This window comes from Lucilia cuprina, chromosome 6 (genome assembly GCF_022045245.1).
Source record: "Lucilia cuprina isolate Lc7/37 chromosome 6, ASM2204524v1, whole genome shotgun sequence".
Lineage (NCBI taxonomy): Eukaryota > Metazoa > Arthropoda > Insecta > Diptera > Calliphoridae > Lucilia > Lucilia cuprina.
This window is the reverse complement of record NC_060954.1, coordinates 3,263,995-3,281,805: the sequence shown is the minus strand read 5'-3', so window position 1 is coordinate 3,281,805 and position 17,811 is coordinate 3,263,995. Positions and strand designations below refer to the sequence as shown.

The following is a 17,811-nucleotide window of genomic DNA, read 5'->3' as shown; positions in this document are numbered from 1 at the left end:
CCAATATTATTGTGCGTTACAAACATCAGCACAAACCCAATATACCCTCCCCACTAAAGTAGTGTAGGGTATAAAAACGAGAGAGTGGGTTTTACGATTGATTGAGCTAAATAGAGAGACATTTTTTATTTCTTTACAAAATTTATAATAATAGCAACTAAGTCTATCGGCTTAGAGATAAATTATTTTTGTTTCTCACAACAAAAGTAAAGTGATCATGTTTTAATCTAACATTTAATCATTTAATATAAAAAAAAATGTAAACAAAAATTTGTCTTAATAAACAAAACAAAAACACATTTAAATTTATATTATATTTATTTGATGAATTGTGCAAATAATCGCATTACTTTTCGAGAGTAATCACTTTAAGCTGTATGCCATTTTTGGCATTTATTAAGAAATTTTTTTTATCAATTTCCAAAGGTATCTCAGTTTGGGAGCAGATCTCAAAGCGATAACGTTGCAATAAAGAGATAAGACCAATTTTAGTTTGCATTTTACCAAAACGCGAACCAATACAATTACGTGGACCATCTCCAAAAGGTAAATAAGCGCAAGGGTGACGTTTCTCCACTTCCTGAGGCTCAAAACGTGAGGGATCAAATTTTTCGGGATTTGCATAATAATCCTTATCATAATGTATAGCTGCTACGGGTATTGAGATGGTAGTGCCTTTTTCTAACACATAAGAAGAGTTTGGCACCTGATAGTCTCTGACAGCCTGACGTATCAAATTTGGTATTATGGGATATAAACGTAGGGTCTCTAAGTAAAAGTTAGACATTATTTTCTAAAAAAATTAAAAACCTTTTTGATTACCAACCTTGTATAACTTGTTCCAGGTATTTCATGGCATTCATGCCCTCATAACTCAACTCTCCTTTATTTTCCTCTATTGTCTCCAAAATTTCCTTTCTTAGTAACTCTTGTATTCCAGGATTTCTGGCCAATTCATATAAACAAAATGACATAGTGGTAGAGGAAGTTTCAAAGCCTGCCAAAAAGAATACAAATGTTTGGGCGGCCATTTGTTCCACCGTCAAACCTTGTGACAAATCAATGCCTTTTAATTCTCTGGCCATTTCATCATTTTTTGCTTTTAACTCAATAATTAAGTCCATAAAATCATTGCGTTTAATATTATTCTCCAAACGGTAGTTAACAGTTTGACGCACTATATTCATAAAGAAATCGGTTACATGGTCCGTAAACAGTTTCATATGCAATTTGCGCGCCAGTTTAGGGTTTGTTATCATAAACGTTTGTACTAGAGGGCCATGACGTGGTTCGCTAAATATTGAACGACCTTTTTTTCTAAATTCTGCTTGAGGATCTTCCAGACTATGGCATTCTATACCAAAAGCACATGATCCTATGACATCGGTAGTAAAACGAGCACATAAATCTTTTATTTCTACCACCTGAGTAGAAGAAGCTTTAACAGCCTTGTCTAAAGCCTCTGCAAAACTTTGTCCCACTTCCACCACCGTCGGGAACATATACTTCATTCTAGCTGAGGTAAAAACTGGTGTCAATTTCGTTCTCATAGCCCGCCATTGTTCACCCTCTAAAGTCAACAAATGTCCCGTTAAGGGATCATCTTTGACATTATTAAATATGCCACGATCATGGAAATTGGCAAAATCTTTTATTAGAATATGTTTTATTAAATCCAAATCTAAGATTAAAGCTGCTTTAGTTAGAAACAAATAATAACCACAAAATGGCGATTGACCTTTAAAGCGACTGTAGAGACGTTGATTGATGTCTTTAAAGTGTAGAGTTTTACCGATTCCTTTAAAATTACCTATCAGAGGTAGAGGTTTCTCATAGCATACCCCACGTCTTTTCCAGTAAGTGTAGTTATTGTAGAGGTACACAACCAAGAGCGTGACAATACTCAGCAGTAAGGTGCTCAATAGTGATAACATTTTGTTTTTATTACTACCGCACGTCTTAATGGTGTCGAAGTTAATTTTATACTGATCTAGAGTTTAGTGATGTGTGGTAAAAATTGTGAGGTAGTTGCTCAGTAATTGACAAAGTTGTCTCATTTTTTCAATTGTTTTGAAATGGTCTTACTTTCTTACTCTCGCTCTCTCTATGTTTTCTGAATCACTGAATCAGGCATGGGATGCTCAGTACTTGTACTTTTTTCACTGTCTGTATTCCATAGTCTAATCTATAGTCTGGTCTATAGTCTAGTCTCTAGTCTAGTCTATAGTCTAGTCTATACTCTAGTATATAGTCTAGCCTTTAGTCTAGCCTATAGTCTAGTCTATACTCTAGTCTATAGTCTAGTCTATACTCTAGTCTATAGTCTAGTCTATACTCTAGTCTATAGTATAGTCTATAGTCTAGTCTATAGTCTAGTCTATAGTCTAGTCTATAGTCTAGTCTATAGTCTAGTCTATAGTCTAGTCTATACTCTAGTCTATGGTCTAGTCTATAGTCTACTGTATAGTCTAGTCTATATTCTAGTGTATAGTCTAGTCTATAGTCTAGTCTATAGTCTAGTCTATAGTCTAGTCTATAGTCTAGTCTATAGTCTAGTCTATAGTCTAGTCTATAGTCTAGTCTATAGTCTAGTCTATAGTCTAGTCTATAGTCTAGTCCATAGTCTAGTCTATAGTCTAGTCTATAGTCTAGTCTATAGTCTAGTCTATAGTCTAGTCTATAGTCTAGTCTATAGTCTAGTCTATAGTCTAGTCTATAGTCTAGTCTATAGTCTAGTCTATAGTCTAGTCTATAGTCTAGTCTATAGTCTAGTCTATAGTCTAGTCTATAGTCTAGTCTATAGTCTAGTCTATAGTCTAGTCTATAGTCTAGTCTATAGTCTAGTCTATAGTCTAGTCTATAGTCTAGTCTATAGTCTAGTCTATAGTCTAGTCTATAGTCTAGTCTATAGTCTAGTCTATAGTCTAGTCTATAGTCTAGTCTATAGTCTAGTCTATAGTCTAGTCTATAGTCTAGTCTATAGTCTAGTCTATAGTCTAGTCTATAGTCTAGTCTATAGTCTAGTCTATAGTCTAGTCTATAGTCTAGTCTATAGTCTAGTCTATAGTCTAGTCTATAGTCTAGTCTATAGTCTAGCCTATAGTCTAGTCTATAGTCTAGTCTATAGTCTAGTCTATAGTCTAGTCTATAGTCTAGTCTATAGTCTAGTCTATAGTCTAGTCTATTGTATAGTCTATTGTCTATTCAATAATCTAGTCTATAGGCTATACTATAGTCTATTCTATAGTTCAGCCTATAGTCTAGTCTATTTTCTAGTCTGTAGTGTAGTTTTTAGACTAGTCTATAGTCAAGTATATAGCCTAGTCTATAGTCTAGTTTGTAATCTAGTATTTAGTCTAGCCTATAGTCTAGTCTATACTCCGGTCTATACTCTAGTCTATACTCTAGTCTATACTCTAGTCTATAGTCTAGTCTATAGAATTTTCTATAGTGTAGTCTTCAGTCTAGCCTATAGTCTAGTATTTAGTACAATCTATAGTTTAGTCTATTGCCTATAGTTAATCTATAGTCTAGTCTTTAGTTACTTATGTACTAAAAAAGAACAATTGTACTAAATTTTCCATTCTTGCCTACACAATTATTGTGAATAGACTATATTCTCAAAGTGTGCAGAACCATTTCTTGAGTCGATTTAACTAATAATCCATCTGAGCTATCGAGTTACCGTCTTTTAAAAGATGTTATTAACGAGCTTTTAAGCATGATTTTCAAAATTTATCAAAAATAATTTTACCAGATTTGAAAACCAACAAAACATTTAGTGGAAAATTTTGAGTTCTAAACTAAAAGACATATGAACTGATTATATCATAAGGGTAACCACAAAAGTTGCTTATTACGTCATTATGTTTAAAATTATTTTTAAAATTAATTTTTTTATATATTAATAGTAAAGCTTGACAACTTTTAATAGATAAAGCTTTTTTGCCACTAGCCACACACAATCATATCACACTCCCAAAACCTACAAAACATTCAGTTTATTCTTGAACGTCGTATACTATATAACAGAAAAAACTGATTAAAAATTAGAATTAAAAAAAAATAAAACGAAAAATGTTTGTATCTTTAGTGTTACTAACAATAGTTTTGGGACTCTTGTCCTATGTAATATGGTGGTATCATAAGCGTTTATAGTCTAGTCTATAGTCTAGTCTATAGTCTAGTCTATAGTCTAGTCTATAGTCTAGTCTATAGTCTAGTCTATAGTCTAGTCTATAGTCTAGTCTATAGTCTAGTCTATAGTCTAGTCTATAGTCTAGTCTATAGTCTAGTCTATAGTCTAGTCTATAGTCTAGTCTATAGTCTAGTCTATAGTCTAGTCTATAGTCTAGTCTATAGTCTAGTCTATAGTCTAGTCTATAGTCTAGTCTATAGTCTAGTCTATAGTCTAGTCTATAGTCTAGTCTATAGTCTAGTCTATAGTCTAGTCTATAGTCTAGTCTATAGTCTAGTCTATAGTCTAGTCTATAGTCTAGTCTATAGTCTAGTCTATAGTCTAGTCTATAGTCTAGTCTATAGTCTAGCCTATAGTCTAGTCTATAGTCTAGTCTATAGTCTAGTCTATAGTCTAGTCTATAGTAGTCTATAGTCTAGTCTATAGTCTAGTCTATTGTATAGTCTATTGTCTATTCAATAATCTAGTCTATAGGCTATACTATAGTCTATTCTATAGTTCAGCCTATAGTCTAGTCTATTTTCTAGTCTGTAGTGTAGTTTTTAGACTAGTCTATAGTCAAGTATATAGCCTAGTCTATAGTCTAGTTTGTAATCTAGTATTTAGTCTAGCCTATAGTCTAGTCTATACTCCGGTCTATACTCTAGTCTATACTCTAGTCTATACTCTAGTCTATAGTCTAGTCTATAGAATTTTCTATAGTGTAGTCTTCAGTCTAGCCTATAGTCTAGTATTTAGTACAATCTATAGTTTAGTCTATTGCCTATAGTTAATCTATAGTCTAGTCTTTAGTTACTTATGTACTAAAAAAGAACAATTGTACTAAATTTTCCATTCTTGCCTACACAATTATTGTGAATAGACTATATTCTCAAAGTGTGCAGAACCATTTCTTGAGTCGATTTAACTAATAATCCATCTGAGCTATCGAGTTACCGTCTTTTAAAAGATGTTATTAACGAGCTTTTAAGCATGATTTTCAAAATTTATCAAAAATAATTTTACCAGATTTGAAAACCAACAAAACATTTAGTGGAAAATTTTGAGTTCTAAACTAAAAGACATATGAACTGATTATATCATAAGGGTAACCACAAAAGTTGCTTATTACGTCATTATGTTTAAAATTATTTTTAAAATTAATTTTTTTATATATTAATAGTAAAGCTTGACAACTTTTAATAGATAAAGCTTTTTTGCCACTAGCCACACACAATCATATCACACTCCCAAAACCTACAAAACATTCAGTTTATTCTTGAACGTCGTATACTATATAACAGAAAAAACTGATTAAAAATTAGAATTAAAAAAAAATAAAACGAAAAATGTTTGTATCTTTAGTGTTACTAACAATAGTTTTGGGACTCTTGTCCTATGTAATATGGTGGTATCATAAGCGTTTAGTGTATTGGGCGGAACAAGGTATACCCCATGAGAAACCCCACTGGCTGTGGGGTAATTTTAAAGTACTCATGGATACTATAAACTTTCACGAAATGCTATTTAATTTCTATAAAAAATTTAAGGGCAAGGGACCATTTGCAGGTTTCTATTTTGCCTCTAAACCCACTGTCCTTCTAATGGATCCCAAACTTATACAACAGGTGTTGATTAAAGATTTTTCCAATTTTACCGATCGTGGCTTTTATTACAATGAAGAAGATGATCCTCTAACAGGTCAATTATTCTTATTGGATGGTCAGCATTGGAAAAATATGAGAAATAAATTATCGCCCACATTTACATCGGGTAAAATGAAACATATGTTTCCCATTATCATCGATATAGGGGAGGAATTTATCAATGTTATGGCTGAGGAGATAAACGAACATGATAACATTATAGAAATCAAAGATCTAACTAGCCGTTTTACCACCGATGTTATAGGAACCTGTGGCTTTGGTATCGATTGCAATAGTCTTAAAGAACCCTTTACTGAATTTCGTGTAATGGGCAAACGGGCTATTAAAGAACAAAGACATGGTTTGCTGATAAATGGTATCATGCAAAACTTTCCCTAATTGGCTCGTCGTGTACACTATAAACAAATACCCGATGATATAGAAAAATTCTATATTGACTTGGTCAAACAGACGGTGGAGTATCGTGAAATTAATAATGTGCGTCGTAATGATTTAATGGATACTTTAATAGATTTAAAGAATAAAAAACTTATACCATCGGAACATGGTGAAGAGTTAACAAATCTAACTTTAAATCAAATAGCAGCCCAGGCTTTTGTTTTCTTTAATGCAGGCTTTGAGACTTCTTCGACTACCATGTCATTTGCTTTATATGAATTAGCTAGACATAGAGAAATACAAGACAAGGCTCGCTTGGAAATCGATGAGGTATTGGAAAAATATCAACAGAAATTTACCTATGAGAGTATGAAGGAAATGAAATATTTAAATCAAATTATAGAGGGTAAGTTGGAAAAGAAAGTTTTAAATTAAAGCAATAAACTAAATGCATTATTTCCTTCCTTAACAGAAACCTTGAGATTATACACCATTGTACCTATGATCAGTCGCATGGCCTTAAATGACTATGTGGTGCCAGGTTATCCCAATTATGTTATAAAGAAAGGCATGAACATTTCCATACCAGCCTGTGCTATACATCGTGATCCCGATTATTATGCCCAACGTGAAGTTTTCAATCCCGATCATTTTGCCGAAGATATAGTGGCCCAGCGTGAGCCTTGCGTTTGGTTGCCCTTCGGTGAGGGTCCTCGCAATTGTATTGGCATGCGTTTTGGTAAAATGCAAACTGTTATTGGTCTTGTAATGCTTTTAAGAAATTTCAAATTTTCGGTTTGTGAAAAAACTCAAATCCCCCTGACTTTTGATAAGAAAAGTTTTATGTTGGCCACGGATCATGGTATTTATTTGAAAGTTGAAGTGATTTAAAAAATATAAAAAAAAATTTCTAATGTGATCAACGTAATTTAAGTTCCAAATATAGTTTTCATATACTTTTATCTATAATCATAATTAACATGTTCATTTAAATTTAAATTTTTTACTTGTTTAATTATAATTCTAACTTACATATCCCCTATTATGGGTTAATTACTACCAGTAAATAATATTTATTTAAATAAAGTAACGTTTTATTTATATTTACATATTAAAGTTTTATTAAAAAGGGTGTGTTTCATCTCACAGTGTATAATGAGAAAGAGAGAATATTGGTGAGTAATTAACCAGCAGTTTTATAAGTGATCAAAAAACCATTTTGTAGGCAATTTACTTAAGATATAAGTCAACTGATTACTTAATGGTAACTTAAGTGTCACCTAGTAATCTAAAGTGTAATCATTAGCAATTCCAAAGTATTTGATTTTATAAACAAATTAATTTTCAAATCTAAAACAAATAATGAATTTAAAATTTTATTGTAATCTTTTCAGATTCAACTCTGCAATCAAAAAGACCTTCAGAACAACTGGGTATGTAAAAACGTTTATATACATATGTTTATGTGTATTAATTTGCGTAGAAAAAAATAAATTGTTTAATAATAAATTATATGGCGAAACATTTACATTTTCAATATCTATAATGATAATGGCAAAAACCATAATGCATTACTTCATCATGAAAAATTAAACAAATAAATGACCTTGAAATAATATCTTTAAGAATTTTATAAAGAAAATTATATAGATTTAGTAATTTTTGCAGAAAATTTTAATTCTACAAAAATTTTGAACTTTTTTTTTGGAAAATATTGAGAAATTTCTATAAAAATTATTGAGCAATTTCTATAGAAAATGTTGAGCAATTTTTATAGAAAATGTTGAGCAATTTCTACAGAAAATGTTGAGCAATTTCTACAGAAAATGTTGAGCAATTTCTGCAGAAAATGTTGAGCAATTTCTATAGAAAATGTTGACCAATTTCTTTAGAAAATGTTGAGCAATTTCTATAGAAAATGTTGAGCAATTTCTATAGAAAATGTTGAGCAATTTCTATAGAAAATGTTGAGCAATTTCTATAGAAAATGTTGAGCAATTTCTATAGAAAATGTTGAGCAATTTCTATAGAAAATGTTGAGCAATTTCTATAGAAAATGTTGAGCAATTTCTATAGAAAATGTTGAGCAATTTCTATAGAAAATGTTGAGCAATTTCTATAGAAAATGTCGAGCAATTTCTATAGAAAATGTCGAGCAATTTCTATAGAAAATGTCGAGCAATTTATATAGAAAATGTCGAGCAATTTATATAGAAAATGTCGAGCAATTTATATAGAAAATGTTGAGCAATTTCTATAGAAAATGTTGAGCAATTTCTGTAGAAAATATTGAGCAATTTCTATAGAAAATGTTGAGCAATTTCTGTAGAAAATGTTGAGCAATTTCTGTAGAAAATGTTGAGCAATTTCTATAGAAATTGCATCTATCTATCTATCTATCTATCTATCTATCTATCTATCTATCTATCTATCAATCTATCAATCTATCTATCTATCTATCTATCTATCTATCTATCTATCAGATAGAGAGTTAGAGAGTTTAGTAGGTTTGTGAGTAAGTAAAGCTCAACTTATGCCATTCTCATGTGAAAAGCTCAGTATGGTCTCTCTAAAAGTTTTAAATATTTGTTTACAAACTGAAATTATTGTTCTACCTACATACATAATATGTCAGACGCAGATCCAGATCAAGCGTTTGGGGGGTAAAATTTTTTCTCATTTTTATTTTTGGTATTTATCATTTTCAGCTCGCGGGTGGTAAATGTATCTTTTTTCCCCTCTTGATCCACGACTATCATATGTACAGACAAACTTGAACTTGAATTCTGATAAATATTCCAAATCATTCACAACAAACAAATCATTTATTCTCTATTTTAAACAATTTTTAACTCAATCGTATAATTAAATAAAACCACACACACACTTGTTGAATACAAATTAGATACATACACTGTAAAAATGAGTATGACCAAATTTATTTATTATTATTTTTTTTTTTTTAACTAAAACCACATTTTTCCCCTTATTCCCACCAGAACACAACTCATTCCACTTTAGTTACCTTCAGATAGATACCCTTCTCTGTACTCAATAGAAAACTTTTTTTACTTAGTGTTAAAGGCATTTCAGTTTTGGGGCATATCGAAAACTTAAAATTCTTTAAGAGTAAAGCTAAACCGATAATTGTTTGCATTTTACCAAATCGTAAACCAATGCAATTGCGTGGTCCCTCTCCGAAAGGCAACCATAAGACTGAATCACGTTCGGCCACTTTATCGGGAGTAAAATTATCGGGATTGAATTTAAGCGGTTCGGGGTAATATTTTTCATCACGATGTATAGCACCGATGGGTATTATAATGGGCATGCCTTTTTTGATCACCAAATTGGGATGACCGGGCACTACATAGTCTTCTAAACAGGAGCGATTTAGTATGGGCAAAACTGTGTACAAGCGAAGGGTTTCTGAAAAAACAAAAATTCTTAAAATATATTTTGGATTGTTTTATAGTTTAACTAACCTGCCATTACTTGCTCCAAATATACCATATCCTTCATGCATTCATAAGTAAACTTCTGATCATGTTTCGCGAAATTCTTTAAAACTTCTTGTCTGGCTCTCTCCTGTACCTCTTCATTTTGAGCCAATTCATATAAAGCAAAGCCCATAGTTGTAGATGAAGTTTCAAAGCCCGCATTAAAGAATACAAATGCTTGGGCTGCTATCTCTTCCAAAGTTAAATTGGTCAATTCCTCACCATGTTCGGTTTTAATTAATTTCTTATTTTTCAAATCAATCAACATATCCATAAAATCATTACGTCTGATATTATTTTTCTCACGATATTCCACAGTCTCCCTGACAATGCGCAAGAAAAATTCTTCTATATTATCGGGTGTTTGTTTGAAATGCAACTTACGGGCTAATTCTATAAAACTAGCCATAAAAGCTATAACCAATTGATTGTGTCTCTGTTCGACCAAGGCCTTACGACCCATTACCCGAAATTCCGCATTAGGATCTTTTAAACTGCTGCATTCAATGCCAAAGGCACAAGTGCCTATAACATCGGTGGTAAAACGGGCCAGCAATTCCTTAACCTCTACAATGCTGTCCTGTTCCTTTATCATTCTATCGAAAACCTCTATAAATTCCTCTCCCACTCGTATAACTGTGGGAAACATAAATTTCATTTTACCCGAGGTAAAAGTGGGCGATAGTTTATTTCTCATATTTTTCCATTTCAAGCCATCCAACAGAAATAATTGACCCGATAAAGGATCATCTTTTTCATTGTGAAAAAAGCCACGATCCGTGAAATTTTGAAAATCTTTTATTAAAATATTTTTAATTAATTGTGGCTCCAAAACAAAAACCGCCGGTTTGTAAAACCAATAAAAACCCACAAAGGGACCACTGCCACGGAACTTATCATAATATTCTTGCCAAATTTGATAGAATCCTCGTTTCGTTTGTACTCCTTTTAAATTGCCCAACAAAAAATGAGGTTCTTCACACTTCACACCCAACGATTGCCAGTAGGATAACTTTTTGCGTAAGTGTAGAAAAAGAGCGACTAACAGACCCGTGAGAGTAGTCAAGAGAAACGATAACATTGACATTTTGTCGTTTTTAATTTGTGTTGAACGCGATAGAAGAAAAATATGACCGTTAACAACGAATGTTGAAAATAAACTAATTTGCAAAACATATATTGAGTATTAGATTAGTTATTAGATAATTACAACAAAACTTATCAAATTTCTTGCACTATCATTTAGATATTGAGATTATAAATGTTTCGTTTGTAGTAAATTGATTAGACGTACTAAGTATTAATAACACAGTCAGGGCTGATACAAAGATATAGTGAGCACTCTACATTGCACAAAAGCATATACATTCTATTGTATTCGGATTGTAAGACTGTTTTTATACCCTATATTTAAGTTTTTTTTTTATAATTGCAACCTAGACTAGAGACTTAGACCACATTATAGACTAGACCGTAGACAAGATTATGAACTAGACTAGACTATAGACTAGACTGTAGACTAGGCTATAGACTAGACTATAGACTAGACTATAGACTAGACTATAGACTAGACTATAGACTAGACTATAGACTAGACTATAGACTAGACTATAGACTAGACTATAGACTAGACTATAGACTAGACTATAGACTAGACTATAGACTAGACTATAGACTAGACTATAGACTAGACTCTAGACTAGACTATAGACTAGACTCTAGACTAGACTATAGACTAGACTCTAGACTAGACTCTAGACTAGACTATAGACTAGATTATGGACTAGACTCTAGACTAGACTATAGACTAGACTATAGACTAGACTATAGACTAGACTATAGACTAGACTATAGACTAGACTATAGATTGTTGTCCCCAGATTTTTGTGAAACATCACGAACTCAACAATTATATCAAATTTATGTTGTCTATCAAAATAATTCAAATTGTTAATAATATCCCGAGATAGTATATTACTACTAAATGAACTGTTATCTACTTTAAAAAAATTTCACATCAATATTTATAAAATACAATAATGGCATTTATTTTTACAACTTATCTATAGTAGTTCGAAAATAATTTCACAATAGTATTAAATATTTACTAAACAAAAAGAAAAATAACATTTTTTCGCTTTACTTTTTATTTTAAATACATTTTAAAACCCTTACACTCTGCTGGCCTTTAAAAACAAATTACCATCCGGTGTAACCATGAAATTTTCCTTGTCATATCGCATGGGTATAAGAGTCTCCTTACAGGTTGTAAATTTGAAATTTTTCAATAACAAAGCCAAACCTATTATTATTTGCATTTTTCCAAAACGGCTGCCTATACAATTGCGAGGACCTTCACCGAAGGGTAAATATAAAACCGAATCTCTAAGCGCTACTTGTTCTGCTGAGAAGTTGGCGGGATTAAATTTCATTGGATTGGGAAAATATTGTTCATCACGATGTATAGAAATGGCGGGTATAACCACAGGCATATCTTTTTTTATCACAAATTTAGGATGGCCTGGTACAATATAATCTTCCAAGGCCACACGATTTAAGGCGGGTAGTGGGGTGTAAAGTCTTAAGGTTTCTGAAAAAAGCCAAATTATATTAAAAACAAATTCTTAGAATATCTAAAAAAAATTGGACTTACCTTGTACTATCTGATCTAAATATTTTAATTCACTCATACATTCATAGCTAAACTCTTGATCATGTTGCTGCAATACTCTGTTAACTTCCTGTCTAGCTTTTTCCTGTATATCCTCATTCAAAGCCAATTCATATAAAGCAAATGACATGGTGGTGGATGAAGTATCGGAACCGGCTACCAAAAATATAAAAGCCTGAGCCGCGACTTCATTTAGAGATAAATTTGTGAACTCCTCACTACTATCAGTTTTCAGCATTTTATTATTTTTCAATTCCAATAGTAAATTCATAAAATCATTACGTTTTACTTGATTCTCTTCACGATATTTAACCGTGGCCTTAACAATACCCATAAAGAAATCTTCTATTTCGTGAACAGTATCACGCATGCGCAAACGTAAGGCCAATTTCGGGAAACTAAAGCGAAAAGCTACACCAAAATTTCCCAAATGATTTTCCAATAAAGCTCTCTTACTCATTACATGAAATTTAGCCTGAGGATCAGTTAAACTATTGCATTCCAAACCAAAAGCACAGTTACCTATAACATCGGTAGTATAACGTGACACTATATCACGTATTTCCACTTTATTATCGTTCTCTATAGTCTTGGCAAAAGTCTTTACCAACTCCTCAGCCACCTTGACCACCGTGGGAAACATAAATTTCATTTTACCCGAGGTAAAGGTAGGCGACATTTTACTTCTCAAATTGCGCCACTTGCGACCCTCCAAATTGAACAGATGTCCCGATAAAGGATCATCCTCCTCGTTCACAAACAAACCACGATCGGAAAATTTATTGAAATCCTTAATCAAAATTTGTTTAATCAAAGTCACATCCGTAACAAATACCGCTTGCCTATAGAACCAATAGAAACCCGCAAATGGTCCAACACTTTTGTATTTATAATAAGTTTCTTGTATAATGTCAAGGAATGTACGTTCTGTTACGGCTCCCTTAAAACTGCCAAAAATCCAGCTGGGCTCGTCGCAGCTTATGCCTAAATTTTGCCAATATTTAAAGTGTTTGTTTAGAGCGTATAAAAAATACGTTACTAACAATAGTAATATGGTTAATAATATTAATAATATAGACATTATTAAGTGAAAATGAGGTGTCGAGCTAGTGATAGCAAAAACTGAACTGAATTTAATTCTCAAATTTCTTAAATAATTTAAATGTGTTTGGTTTGTTTGAAATCTTATCTTTGTTGTTAATATTTGTGATGTGTGTGATTGCAAAGTATAAATAAAGTTGCCAGATTGTTATGGAACTGTTATAATGAAAACGGTATTAGGTTTCATTATAACAGTTCTATAGTTGAAACGAAAAGTCTACTTTTTGCATTTAGTTAAAAGTCCACTTTTCCACTTTTTTAAACTTTCGACTATTTGCGACTTTTTCTGAATTTTAGACAATAACTGCCATATTTGACTATTTTCGACTTTTTCCGACTTTTCGACCATTTCAGACTTGTGACGATTTTCGACTTTTTCCGACCTTTTTTCGACTGTTTGACTATTTTTGACCTTTTTCGACATTTTCCGATTTTTTTCGACGATTTTCGACTTTTTGACTATTTTTGACTTTTTCCTACTTTTTGACTGTATTCGGCTTTTTTCGACTAGTTTTGACTTTTTCCGACTTTTTGACTATTTTTGACTTTTTCCTACTTTTCGACTATATTCGACTTTTTCCGATTTTTTGGACTATTTTCGACTTTTCTACTATTTTTGACTTTTTCCTACTTTTTGGCTATATTCGACCTTTTCCGACTTTTTTCGACCATTTTCTACTTTTTCTGACTTTTTGACAATTTTTGACTTTTTCCTACTTTTCGACTATATTCGACTTTTTTTTGACTATTTTTGACTTTTTCCGAATTTTCGACAATTTTCGACTTTTTCCGACTTTTTTCGACTATTTTCGACTTTTTCCGAATTTTTGTCATACTATTTTTGACTATATTCGACTTTTTCAGACTTTTCGACTACTTTCAACTGTTCGACTATTTTCGACTTTTTCCGACTTTTTCCGACTTTCAGACTTTTCGAATTTTTGACCTTTTTCGATTTTTATTTCCAATGTCGACTCTTCGACAAAAAGTCGATTGTTCGATCAATCGAAAGTCGATTTATAGAACTCTTTCAGGAAGTTGTGGGTTCTATAACCACTAGAAACTTGAGGAAAGTGAAGAAAATTAATTTGTTAGGATCGAAAGAGATACATATCTACCTATTTAACAAACAAACATTATATCTATCTATCTATCTATCTATCTATCTATCTATCTATCTATCTATCTATCTATATAATTATATATCTATCTATCTATCTATCTATCTATCTATCTATCTATCTATCTATCTATCTATCTATCTATCTATCTATCTATCTATCTATCTATCTATCTATCTAACTAACTAACTAACTATCGATTTAACTAACTTACTAACTTTGCGTACAACTTTCATCATTTTCTTATTAAAAATTTCAAAATATTGAGTAAGCCAAAATTCTACATATTTCCGATAATCAAAGTTTTATTATCGATAAGAAGACAGGCTGACGTAGTTGTGTTGCTAACTAGTTGTCTAGACCACCAGCTGTTTTAATAAGATTATAATGTATGTATGTTATATACTTTGAAATACCCGTCACTGGTGATTGAAATAACCAGTTTTATTTGGAACTCAGAGAAATTATTTATATGATCTGCAATATATGGCCAACAATTGTCCCAAGATCTTAGTAGCGAAACTGCTGCATAATGTTAAATAGATTAAAAAAATTCAACATTTAACAGACCCTTGCACATATGAAAAACGAAATTAATTTTTAATTACTTTAATTCACATATATTTCAAGATAAGATAAATAATAAAAAAACAATGAAATGCAAAAATTTTTTATGAGGTAAAGAAAAAAAATACTTGTCATTATTTCATTTTATGCACTTCTAAAGTCTATTAACTCTCAAATGGATACCACCCTCAGAACTGCACAAAAAGTTATTTTTATCATATTTCATAGGTATTTGCGTCTTATCACACACTGAAAACTTGAAATTTTTCAAAAGTACCGCCAGACCCACCAATGCTTGCATTTTGCCAAAACGCATACCAATACAATTGCGTGGACCATCACCAAAAGGCATATGTAGAACAGAATCACGTTGGGCTACCTTGTCGGCAGTAAAATTATCGGGATTGAAAACATTAGGATTAGGATAATAACGTTCATCACGATGTATAGCGCCGGCCGGTATTAATACTAACATATCTTTTTTTATAACAAATTTCGAATGACCCGGTACGGGGTAATCCTCAGAGGCGTAACGGGTTATTAAAGGTAAAACGGTATATAAACGCAAAGTTTCTAAAATGTATAAACAATTTTAATTTTTTATTATTTATAATAAAATGAAATAACAAACCTGCAATAACTTGTTCCAAATACATCATTTCCTTCATGGCTTCATAGGTAAATTCTTGATTATGTTTCTCTAAAACTTGTCTTACTTCTTCTCGAGCTTCTTGTTGTATATCTTCATGTTGAGCCAATTCATAGAGAGCAAAACCCATGGTTGTGGAAGAAGTTTCAAACCCAGCTACCAAAAATACAAAAGCCTGTGCTGCTATTTCCTCTAAAGTAAGATTAGTCAATTCTTCTCCAGTTTCCGATTTCATTAATTTATTATTTTTCAAATCGATTAACATGTCCATGAAATCATTACGTCTTACATTATTTTCTTCTCGATAGCGTACAGTTTCCTTAACAATACCCATGAAAAAGTCCTCCACTTCTTGTAAAGTATCTTTCATATGCAACTTCTTAGCCAATTGAGGAAAACTATTACGAAAGGCTATGCCTATACGACCATAACGTTGTTCTACTATGGACTTACGGCCCATCATGCGGAACTTATTATTGGGATCACGTAGACTGCTCATTTCCAAACCAAAAGCACAGCTGCCTATAACATCGGTGGTAAAACGCGCCATTAGATCACCCACCTCTATTATATCATTCTCCTTTGCCGCATTACCAAATACCTGCACAAATTCTTTACTGATATTGGTAATAATGGGGAACATAGTTTTCATTTTACCCGAGGTAAAGGTGGGTGATAACTTATTACGCATATGACGCCATTTATTGCCCTCTAAATTGAATAACATACCCGACAAGGGATCATCTTCTTCATTCACATAGAAACCACGATCCACAAATTTAGAGAAATCTTTTATTAAAATCAATTTCAAAAGTGCCGGATCGAATACAAACACTGCCGGTTTAAAGAACCAATAAAATCCAGCAAATGGTCCTGTATTTTTATATTTATCATAAAATTGCTGCCATATCTCAACAAAGGCTCGTTTAGAACCTATACCGGTTATATTGCCCAGTAAAAATGTGGGCTCGTCACAAGCTATGCCCAACGTTTGCCAATAACTATAACGCTGACGCAATATTTTATAGAAATAAGCCAAAATTGCTAATAATGTTAGAATTAAAATTTCAAAAATCATTTTCGTTTTCTAAACTTAATATTTGATCGATACCGGTGATAAACACTTTAACAAAAAGCACAACCTTACCGTTTAACGTTTGCTTAATAACTAAACTTTTGAAAAGCGTTGTAGTTTTTAATAAAAAATAAACATTTTTGTAAAATAAAGCTTTTTTAATTAATCAAATAAATTTTTCTCTGTAGTTCTGCTATCTAGCATTTATGATCTAAATATTAAGCAGAGTTGCTGAGGCATGACAAAAGAAATTCAATGTTCCAGAAATGTTAATGCTATTTCACCAACTCAAATTTAATAATTTAGCATTTTTGACCCCATATTCTCTTAAGTTCGTATTCAATAGAGATGTCAATTACTAGTTTATTAAATAGTTAATTGATTAGAAATTACATATAAATTAATGGATTAGAGCTTTGGAAAATCAAAACGTGACCATAAACCACTTAATAGACCAGCCAATAATAGTTTAAACTAGCTAATGTAAAGGACTGTTCTTCTATATATAAGACCAGTCAAAGCAGAGATACAAGCAGAGGCGGCTTAAATCGGCGGCGGCTAATCGCCGGTAATATTTTGTGAGCCAGCGTAAATATAGCCGCTGATAAAGATTGGAATCGCACAGAAAATAACTTAATCAATTTGAGCTTTGTTCCCACCATTTTAAATTCTTATGGCAGATTGAAAAGATTTGCCATACTTTTATAATTTTTTTTAATAAGCCGCCGACTATTTTGCATCGGCTTGTAGACTAGTCTATTGACATATAGGATATAAACTAGTCCATACACAAGCAAGTGGAATTAGTCCATAGATTATTTCATATGTGGAAATAGGTTTCTATTCAACGGACTATTAATTTCTGAAGAAAAAGTCAAATTGAGTCGACAATTTAGCCGTCACCA

The 17,811-nt window shown here is 32.0% G+C and overlaps 3 protein-coding genes and 1 pseudogene across 3 annotated transcripts; 1 reads left to right on the top strand and 3 right to left on the bottom strand.

Annotated features, from left to right (window-relative positions):
• Positions 1 to 97: 97 nt before the first annotated feature.
• On the bottom strand, positions 98 to 13,503 carry LOC111681262. The gene is made up of 6 exons (XM_046955720.1): positions 12,376 to 13,503; positions 11,895 to 12,312; positions 9,708 to 10,882; positions 9,295 to 9,651; positions 827 to 1,999; positions 98 to 768 (listed from the first exon to the last, which is right to left on the bottom strand). Exons 1-6 carry the CDS (start codon positions 13,472 to 13,474, stop codon positions 347 to 349), a joined length of 4,644 nt encoding a protein of 1,547 aa, XP_046811676.1. The 5' UTR covers positions 13,475 to 13,503; the 3' UTR covers positions 98 to 346.
• On the top strand, positions 3,451 to 7,329 carry LOC111681265 (annotated as a pseudogene).
• Positions 9,110 to 10,887, bottom strand: LOC111681282 (cytochrome P450 6a9-like). The gene is made up of 2 exons (XM_023443040.2): positions 9,708 to 10,887; positions 9,110 to 9,651 (listed from the first exon to the last, which is right to left on the bottom strand). Exons 1-2 carry the CDS (start codon positions 10,807 to 10,809, stop codon positions 9,230 to 9,232), a joined length of 1,524 nt encoding a protein of 507 aa, XP_023298808.2. The 5' UTR covers positions 10,810 to 10,887; the 3' UTR covers positions 9,110 to 9,229.
• Positions 13,504 to 15,219: 1,716 nt separating the features above from the next.
• On the bottom strand, positions 15,220 to 17,076 carry LOC111681268 (cytochrome P450 6a9). The gene is made up of 2 exons (XM_023443022.2): positions 15,814 to 17,076; positions 15,220 to 15,755 (listed from the first exon to the last, which is right to left on the bottom strand). Exons 1-2 carry the CDS (start codon positions 16,907 to 16,909, stop codon positions 15,337 to 15,339), a joined length of 1,515 nt encoding a protein of 504 aa, XP_023298790.2. The 5' UTR covers positions 16,910 to 17,076; the 3' UTR covers positions 15,220 to 15,336.
• Between the last annotated feature and the right edge of the window lie 735 nt (positions 17,077 to 17,811).

Coding starts and splice junctions, on each gene's coding strand:
- LOC111681282 (XM_023443040.2), bottom strand. CDS start 10,809: ATGTCAATGTTATCGTTTCTCTTGACTACTCTCACGGGTCTGTTAGTC. Junction 9,652..9,707: donor TTTGGAGCAAGTAATGGCAG/GTTAGTTAAACT, acceptor TTGTTTTTTCAG/AAACCCTTCGCTTGTACACA.
- LOC111681262 (XM_046955720.1), bottom strand. CDS start 13,474: ATGTCTATATTATTAATATTATTAACCATATTACTATTGTTAGTAACG. Junction 12,313..12,375: donor TTTAGATCAGATAGTACAAG/GTAAGTCCAATT, acceptor GGCTTTTTTCAG/AAACCTTAAGACTTTACACC. Junction 9,652..9,707: donor TTTGGAGCAAGTAATGGCAG/GTTAGTTAAACT, acceptor TTGTTTTTTCAG/AAACCCTTCGCTTGTACACA.
- LOC111681268 (XM_023443022.2), bottom strand. CDS start 16,909: ATGATTTTTGAAATTTTAATTCTAACATTATTAGCAATTTTGGCTTAT. Junction 15,756..15,813: donor TTTGGAACAAGTTATTGCAG/GTTTGTTATTTC, acceptor TATACATTTTAG/AAACTTTGCGTTTATATACC.